This window comes from Bidens hawaiensis, unplaced genomic scaffold (assembly GCF_021521415.1).
Source record: "Bidens hawaiensis isolate Kalapana, Puna unplaced genomic scaffold, B.hawaiensis_p1.1 tig00002839_1, whole genome shotgun sequence".
Classification (NCBI taxonomy): Eukaryota; Viridiplantae; Streptophyta; class Magnoliopsida; order Asterales; family Asteraceae; genus Bidens; species Bidens hawaiensis.
In genome coordinates, this window is record NW_027491153.1 from 2830869 (window position 1) to 2840979 (window position 10111).

General features: G+C 34.0%; 1 protein-coding gene across 1 annotated transcript; it reads right to left on the reverse strand.

The window, feature by feature from the left end:
• Window positions 1-7523: 7523 nt before the first annotated feature.
• Window positions 7524-9803, reverse strand: LOC143621365 (dolichyl-diphosphooligosaccharide--protein glycosyltransferase subunit DAD1-like). The gene is made up of 5 exons (XM_077092807.1): window positions 9652-9803; window positions 9529-9576; window positions 8077-8164; window positions 7928-7971; window positions 7524-7797 (listed from the first exon to the last, which is right to left on the reverse strand). The coding sequence occupies exons 1-5, from the start codon at window positions 9739-9741 to the stop codon at window positions 7714-7716; spliced, it is 354 nt and encodes a 117-aa protein (XP_076948922.1). The 5' UTR covers window positions 9742-9803; the 3' UTR covers window positions 7524-7713.
• Window positions 9804-10111: the final 308 nt, after the last annotated feature.

Consider the following 10111-nt stretch of genomic DNA (forward strand, 5'->3'; position numbering starts at 1 on the left):
TAAACGCATATTACATTTTGGCCTTGTTGATTTAGAATTGTATTTGTTGCTACCGTTGTTTTACCGGTTTGTTTATCCCCAATAAGTAATTCTCGCTGACCATCATTGAAGCAATAGAAATAAGCCCTGTTTGAATATGCTCATATACAGAAAGTCGAGAAATAATCCCCGAAGCGGGTGATTAAATTAACATATATTCAGAAGACGAAATTTCACCTCTACCATCAATAGGTTTAGCCAGGGCATTGATAACACGACCCATGTAGGCTTCACTCACCGGTAGCTGAGCAATAATTCTTGTTGCTTTTATAGAACTCCATTTTTGTATCAGCAAACCATCACCCATTAAAACAACACCAACATTAGTTGGTTCCAAATTAAAAGCAATACCTATTGTACCTTCTTGAAATTCTACTAATTCACCCGCCATTACTTCATCAAGACCATGAATACAAGCAATACCATCACCTACTTGAAGTACGGTATCGACATTGACAATATTTACTTCTTTATTATATTGCTCAATACGTTCACAGATAACATTAATAATTTCATCGGATTGAATGGTTACCATGAGTATTTCTTAATTCTTTTTTGAAAAAAACAATCAATAAAAAAAATCAAAAATAATGCCTAAACTAAAGATGAAGGACTAATCCGTTATTTGTTTCATCACCGCCAATATGCTAATATTGACACTGATAGTACGTAAATGTAACCCTTTGTTTAAACAACTATTCAGAGTTCCTAGAGCTCCATGTAAGGCTTGTTGGAAAACCCGTTGTCAGACTTGATTACTGGCCTTTTGTTGTTCAAAACTGATAGTTTCATTTTTGTAATTTTCTAGTTGTTCCAAAGTCTTATAAGTTGAATCCATCAAATTCAATTTTTTTCACTCTATTTTAAAGTATCCATTCACACGAGACTCATCTGCTTCTATTTCTACGTTCCGTAATTGAGCCCGGGCTTTTTCCAGCTGACATGATTTTGTAGGGGTTGAATGTGTGTTGGGATAAGTTTTAAAATATTTTGTTACTATTCTCCTTACCTTTTAAAAATACATTTGTATGATAAGAAAATAGGGCTGAGTTAACTATTTTGAATGCCTAAAACGGATTTTAAAATCGGGACCATTTTCGTAACATGCGGAAATATGATGACATATATCAAATTTACATATTGAAAGTGAAAGGGATAGTGATCCAGGAATGAGCAAATGGTACCGGGTACCGGTACTGTTGTATTGGTGATAAGTTTTTGAGAAAATAGAGATCGAAAAATTTGGGATCGGTACTGGATTTACCGAATTTTTGCTTACCTTATCTATATTGAAAAGGAACCATACCTTTCCAAACCGAGCATTTTTGGTACCGGTACTGTTACCAAGTTTTTAAAAAAATCAGGATCAGTATTGACCCTCCCTATAGTAATTGATGTATAAGAAATTATACATCTTTTCAGCACTAAAATATCTCCAAATAAGCGTAATTTCAGCAACTATATTAGAATAAATAACCACTAATGTTTTAATTTCTATCTATAGGTAAATATAGTCCCAAGAAATAAAACAAGCTGAAATAGGAAGAAAAACGGAGATAAACGATGAAACCAACTCAACACCCCAGTGGTGAATCAAGACATGGTCATGCCTAGAGCATACAAACTAAAGACAAAGATCAGGAAATTAAGACATGACCATGTTAACCAAAGCACATCCCATGTTATCAAAAGAAGGAAGAAAATATAAAATAGAGTTCTGAAGCAAAACACGGTCGTGCCTTCCGAGACACGGCCATGCCTTCAAGTACAAGAGAAAAAGACAAAACTGGAGAACTTTGGGTTGTTGTGGAACTCAACACGGCCGTGACTTTCTTAGCACGACTGTGTTGACCTTGAGCTGTACAATCTGACATGGACAATTAATGCAGCATGACAAAAAATGACGACACGGCCGTGCCCAGAGGACCTCGATAGCCTATAAATTGAATGCTCTTCTCCTTCATTAAATGATTTGAACACCCACTGGATAAGCATTCAATACTGTCCAACAACCCTTGAAGATTAAGAAGATTTATAAGCTTTTAGGAGAAGTCATTATTATCAAAGATTAGTCATCCGAATTGGTTAGATTGTTCAATTTGATCATGTTTGTTTCTATTACTTTGATAATTATCATTAGGCTTATTAGTGGCTAAACTTCGATAGTATCATCTTGGTTTATAATGAATCTTAATCGAAGTTTAATAATGATAATAAAACATGTGATTGATCTTCAATAACTAATGGTTATGTTGCAATTATCACTTGATGAGAAATGTTAAAATACTCTTAAAAGATACCCCAAGTGTTAAGCTTGACAATAAGCCGAGAAATTGCTAGTATTGCGAAGCCTTGATAAACCTTAAAATAGACACCAAGATCCCGAACTTAATGATAAGTCGAGAAATCGCTATTCTTGTGAGGACTTGGTTGATAAATTAAGAATCCTTAAAATCAACCCCCAAATACCGAGCTTAACGATAATCCGGGGAACTACCACTCTTGTGAGGGTTAGGGGAATAACTTAAGAATCTTTTAAAGAGTCGACAAGATTCCGAGCTTGATGATAAGCCGAGAAATCGCCATTCTTGTAAAGGCTTGGTTGGAGAAAAAACGTGAATCTTAATATTGACATGGATCAAATGAAATATTAATAGTGATTGATCATTTATAACGAGAGTTATCAACAATGTTGTGAAAACGGATTGTTGGTGTTCATCCACTAAGATCGGTTAATTACTCGTTAAATGAGTGTGCAACATAACCTATTTTAAGCAACTCTTTAGTGGTTATTACATAAGTTATATAATTGTTCAAGAGTTGTGTGGGTTAATACTTGGTAATTCAAGGCTAATTATTTACAACTCAACTAATTTTAACTGATATTTTAGATATAATACAAAGGTTATTTTTAGTAAAGTATAAATGACAATTCACTTAGTAATTTAAGGGATTGTTTCATCTTTAAAGTGAGTTAACTTATTTTTATTTAAAACCACTTGCTTACATAAAATGATGTTTTAGTCAAAGGGGTCAAGAGTTATCTCATTCTTTAATTATCATGAAATAACATGTCGACTAACGATGCTATTCTCACATTTAATCACCATAGCAAGATCATATGATATGTTTACTAATTAATTGTTAAACCAATTTAAGATGAGTTTTAACCAAAATGATAAACTTTTATCTTTGATCTTCTTTATATCTACAAAAATATAAAAACTTAAAAATATTGTCTTTTAATTTACGTTTCTTTATAACCAAAACCAAAACCAAAATGATCTTTACTTCTGATACAAAGATTTAGTAGTAAAATTCTATAAGTGTGTTCGTGGATCGATACTTGGTTCTTACCTACGCTTTACTACATATACGACAGGTACACTTACCTATTTGTGTGTGATTTAGTTAAGATAACAATCATTTTTTAAATTTAAAACTCAACATTGTGGGAACAAACCTTTAAAAAGATTAAAACCACTACAGCGGGCCGCCTATAGCGTCTCAGGGCGGTGTTCGCGGCGCTATTGAGCGCCATGGTTGAGAATGATGCTCCACTACATGTGGTCTAAGATATGTAGTATGACTGTACTTGTATCTTTTATGTCACTGTATAGATATAGAGATTGCTTTTAATAAAGGGATAATTCCCAAAATAGTCGAAAATAGGAGAGAGAAGACGAAAATAGTCAAAAAGTGATTTTAATTACCAATCTAGTCCAACAAAACTAATCGGGAACGTGAGATTGGGAATCGTGACGTGAGTTTTGTTAACCAGTCACAGATTGACACGTGTAAAGGTACGTGAAAGTTGCTCCCAAATCTGTTTGTGCCGATAGTTTTCTGGCCAAAATCTTTTTCTCATAAATTCATCTCCTCCGACGCATTTCAGGTGAATTTCATCTTTTTTTGCATAAAAAGAAGAGTTGTCAGAAAAGATGGATTTTGTTACAAATTATTTAAATTTGATGATATTTAGATGAAAGTCATCTTTTTTTGCATAAAAAGAATATTTCTTTATAAAACTTTTTTGAAAATCATATCCACCACCTACCACCACCATTCACCACCACCACCCACCGCCATCATCAACCACAACCACCCACCGCCATCATCCACCACCACCATCATCAACCACCACCACCCACCGCCATCATCAACCACCACTACACACCGCCATCATCCACCACCACCACCCACCGCCATTATCAACCACCACCACCCACCGCCATCATCCACCACCACCACCCACCACATTCTTAACACTTGCCATATTTTTAAAACTTTTATAAAAATCATCTGAGAAAATTAAATTCGTTTGGAAACTATCGTTTTTTTTTAACTTTTTTGAAAATCATCTAACAAGACTAAATTCAGTGGAAAAGTATCATTTTTTTTGCAACTTTTTTGAAATTTCTCGTAGGAGATGAAATTCACCTGAAATGCGTCGAAGGAGATGAATTTATGAGAAAAAGATTTTGGCCAGAAAACTATTGGCGCAGACAGATTCGGGGAGCAACTTTCACGTACCTTTACACGTGTCAATCTGTGACTGGTTAACAAAACTCACGTCACGATTCCCAATCTCACGTTCCCGATTAGTTTGGTTGGACTATTTGGTAATTAAAATAACTTTTTGACTATTTTCGTCTTCTCTCTCTTATTTTAGACTATTTTGAGAATTTTCCCTATAATAAAACATCGCATCAACAAACATCTCACATATGGCATTTACACACTTTGTTAAACTTGCCAAGTAACCTTGAAAAAAAAAAGATAATAAAATTCTTGGTCATTATATTTTGAGTTGCCGGTGGTTAATTTTACTTATTCATACCGCCTCTTTTCTTTGTGTTGCTTAAATGAAGAGTGGAGACGATAGCAATGTAACGATTATGATGAAAAAGAAATCTAAAGAGAATAGTAATTTAAAACTGGTATGTCCTGACTGTGTATATGTGATACCTGAGCTAAATCCTATACCGTTTTGTTATGTCCACATTAGAGATGCGTGGCCATAAGGAATGTTCTGTCTCGCATACTTGATCAAAATCGAATTGTGTTTCTGTTCAATTTCAGAAATCTAAATGCGGTTCGAATTAAATAAACCAATATCAAATAATGTTTGTTTAAAATCGCCAAGCTCAATCTTATTTTGCACAACCCAAATCAATAAAAAACACTAGTATAAAAAATAAGAACAAATATTTAGAAAAACAAAACTAATTTATTTGGTCGAAAATCAAAACCAAACCAACTTCAAACTCAGTTTTTTCTTCGGTACCAAAGCCAAACCACATAACACCATACTGAAAAACTTGAAAGAGAAAGAGGTGACATTGTTAGCTCCTTGGTTATCCCTGTTAAAAAAAATAAAATCATAACAAATAAAAATTTGAATATGATTATATAATTAAAATAGTTAATTATTTTCTATAGATAAAATGAATTAGGATCTGTGATCATATTTATGTGAGCTTCCCACTCTTTTTCTTAAGCTACATTCTTTTCTAGTCTTCCCATTTTGATCATAAAACATAACTACCCATCAAGCATTTTAGGAGAATTTTGTGATTTTAAAGTCTAATGTTGAAGATTTATCTACAGCTTACAAGTTACAACAGAAGTTAACATATGTGATGTTATTCATGAACTAAAAAACCTGTAAATATGACACATTTCTCTTCATTTGAACTTCACATTTGGCTTGTGGATCTATGATCTGGTATCTATCTATACACCTATTACCTATACATCATGTAAGGAAGAAAGAAAAATCGTCTTCACCTGCATTCAAAAACCACTCACGTTTATGTGTGTCGGTTCACTCATGGTAGAAAACAACGTTTCCCTTATAAACTACCTCAAGTAGGGTGATGACTAGGCCTATAAAGAACTTAATGTTCTGTGAGCAGTTCTTCAATTCGTGAACCGTCCAGCGGGAAGTTCCTTTATGTTTGTTTATTTACTAAAGGAACAAACACGAACAATATTTTTTTAATATAGTTAAACAAACTAACTGAACATAAAATTTTGTATATTTAGTTAAACGTACAAACATATGTCGTTCGTTCAATAATGTTCGTTTATTTAAATCTGTTTATATTCTTTCGTTTTGCGCTTGTTAATAATATATTCATTTTAAAACTTTTTGGCCCATTACAATTTAGTTCAATAACCATTTAGGCCCAACACATTGCTTTTTCACATTACTTTTAACTAACTTTAGCTCATTTATATCCGTTCATCGATGTTTACTGTTCGTGAACCGTTCGTTTATACCGTTAACGAACGAACATAAACTAACACAAAAACATGTTTATATTCTTAATGAACGAACATGAACAAGAAAATCTGCTTTGGTTAAGTTCAATGAATGAACAAAAATGCTCCGTTCATGCTCACTCGGTTTGTTTACAAACCTAGTGATGATGAAAACCGATCCGTTTCATGTATTGATTCATTGGTTGGACTGGTTATCCGGACAAAAAATACCTGAAATCAAGTAGAGACAAAAAAACATTTAGTCAGAGAGACTTCAAAGTTGTGACAGTTGGATACTTGATGTTGATGCTTCTAAATCTTTTGCTTCATTTATGGCAGATTGTAAAACGTTGTATTGTCACACACAGAATCATGAAGTGCCTGTGAATAAACTGCTTTGGCCTGCAAGCAATAACAATAATTTCATTCATGCAAGTCGATAGAAAACATGCAAAGTTAAGTAAGCATCAACCTCGTCGGGTGATCGACAAGAAACCGTGGCTGTCTGAAAATTGATATCAGGTGCAACTGTCAACTGATATTCCAGTGCCACGAAAAGATATCAACCTTTTCTCTCCAATTTCTTTCTCAACCTATCCAAATATGTTTTCTAATTTTATATGCATATTGGATTTTATTAATCCCAACTAAAAGTCATTGGTCGATAATAATCCTAACTGACTGGTGGTCCCAAGTTTTAAAAAATCTAATCTCATTGGTCCTTTAAGAAAAACTTAACGGCGTTAAGTTTTTTCCGAATTCCAAACCGATGTTTTATAGTTTTTTATCGGAAGGAGGATATGAGTCGATTGATGTAAAACTTAGCTTGAAACGGTGATTCAAACGACGAAACAATGCTTCAAGTCAAGTGTTTGAATTTCCAATTAACACAGAATCAAACCTCTTGGTTCAAGTCGAAACTGGATTCTCTCAACCAGGCTTTTTTTTGTTCACCTTTGTGTATGAAGACTTATGTGTATGTGAAAACATTGTTTGAATTTTGTAAAATAATCGTGGCATGACAAAAGTAGATTTGATGTCGTAGGAACTCTCAATATCACACAAATGACAAATCTGTAAATGAGCTGAGAACTAGTGAGTTACTCAAGATCGGACCATTAAAAACCAAAATCAAGCCTAGCTAAACGAACTTGCATGTCATCTCGTTCCTGACGATTCTTCTCTAACGATCCTCTTTAGTGTTTATTCAACTGAGCTACAATAACGTGTACCTCGTTGCAACATAAGCAACCAACTCATTGACATTTCAAAGTTATATCAAGGTTCAAAGTAATTATCCTATTACCATTACATAATTCGAAGACTGAGCATCACAAATCAATATCCAAGAGTCCTATCCTTACCCCTCATCAAAATTCAAAGATATAACATGTCGAAACACATAACTTATCCAAGGAAATTCATAATCACCAAATGCAGCACCAAATTGCACAGAACAAAATCTGCAAAAGCACGCTCTGGTGGTAAATCCTGCAAAAAATTTAACACATTAACATCGCGTGTAAATAAAGAATTAAAAAGGGTTATTTATAATAATATATAGTATTACATGTTTTGAGATATTTTGATCCAAACTTTTATGCAAAAACAACCGACATACGTTGAATTCCTTGTTTTCTTTGTTCACTTGGATACGAAGACAAACTGTAACCAAAATGACGGAAAAAGATGAGCTGGCAAGTCAATATGTTGACCTGAAAACTGAGAGCGATCATCTATTCATGATGAATGAATACAGATTAAGCTTACCAGATAGGACAGCTGTCCCTACACAAGAAAGGACACCCGAGAGGAAAGAGTTGAATGGAAACGACCCGACTATTGCCATGTAAACCACCTGGAAATGACAAAACACAAACAAGCTTCGTTTCAGATTTATTTATTTTTAAATAGAAACTGAGATAAAAGAGAGATGAATATGCTTATTTAGGTTCTTTTCTACTTCATGAAAGCAAACAAGTTATTATGAGTTTTATGCAAACAAGTTTCACATAGTTTGTAGTGAACTATTAATACCTTTCTATGTCAAACCAATATCAGCATTAATGCATTATTGGTTTCATTCATATACCATTCTCGTTATATAGAAAGATTAAATCTTTGTACCACATGAATGAAATTTTCAACGGAGGAAATCCGTCCCCATCATTTACTTAAAATAATAGCCAATTTTAAACTACTTCAAACTTTCATAGCATTAGCTAAGAGAATGGACAAACTCAAGCAGGACTTATTGTTGCTATTATGAACTAATTTAGACAATGATTTAACTATGTCACAATTCACATAGACTGTTGTGAAAATCTCCAACCAAATCAATCTATTAAACCGCCAATGGTAACTACAACCTCCTAATGATCCTTCATGTATATACAACTATAAGTCTATATATATTTCCTCCTCTAAATTTGCAAAATTACATATTTCCCCAAATCATGCTTGAAGAGCATGGTACATTATGCATTAAAAACTTGTATTTTAGGGAAATAAGTAATTTTTCAAGTTTAGATGAAATGCAAGAACATCCATCCATCCATCTATAAAGTTTGATATATTATCCATGAAGAATGCTAAACCATAAACATATAACAGTCTGCATTCACTTACTTACGTTTTCGATTTCGACGCGTGGAATTAAAATAAGTTTCACCATATCAAAGCAAATTGTGCCCTGCTTGCGGTGCACGCATATAATGTATATATGTGTGAACCCTCGGGTGGGCAAAAGTAAAATTGCACTAATTTTGACGTTATTTTACTAATTTTGTGAAAATAACGTTAAAAGTGATGGAAGGTTAATCAGGCATCATGTGGTGGCGTTGATAGCCGAAAGACAAGGGTACATGCACCAATCAGCCGGCGTCCCGATTATTGAGTGCTATGTGCCTTATGTAATATGTCCAAGGCTTGATGCAAAACTACTATCGAGCCGGGGGTCTCACCGGAAGCAGCCTCTCTATCCCCATGGGGTAGAGGTAAGGCTGTCTACATCTTACCCTCCTCAGACCCTACCATAGCTTTGCTATTGGTGGGATATACTGAGTACGATGATGATGATGATGATATCAAAGCAAATTCAGTCAGCAAAACAAGCATTAACATCCAAATAACCACAATGACTACTGAATCAAACCTAATTCTAATTCTAAATAAACAAATCTTGAATGATGTTATAAATGGAATAATAATAATAATATATACCTGAATTAGGGCAGTGGATACAGAAAACGCCACGTACAGATCTATGATCTATAATTATATCAATCTATCAAACGTAAGTCTATTTATTTGTTTGATATTATTATAAAAAGACACGTAAGTAACCTTGAGATTAGTGGGAGTAGCCGAATAAGCAGATCGGAGAGACTGAAACAGAGCCTGTGCGTCATCTTTCGTCGCTGCCGACCTCACCATTTCTCACACACACAGTCACACTGATTGATTACAGTTCGTGTGAGTTTTGGATCGATGGTCAGTAGAGAGTCAAATCGGAAGTTCCTACCTCTGATTAGATAACTATATTGAAATAATATCTAATAATCAATTAACAAACAACAAGGCCTATTAGCTCAGTTGGTTAGAGCGTCGTGCTAATAACGCGCAGGTTCGAGACCTGCATCGGCCATTTATCGTTTTTAACATTTTTTGCCTTTTAGCACCAACTTTTTTGCTTAGTTTTCATCACTAACTTTTGCTTCATTTTCTTTTTCTGCTCCATTACTTTTTTTTTGGTTTTCCTTTTTTGCTTCATTACTTTTTATAGTTTTTCCTTTTTCCCTTTATC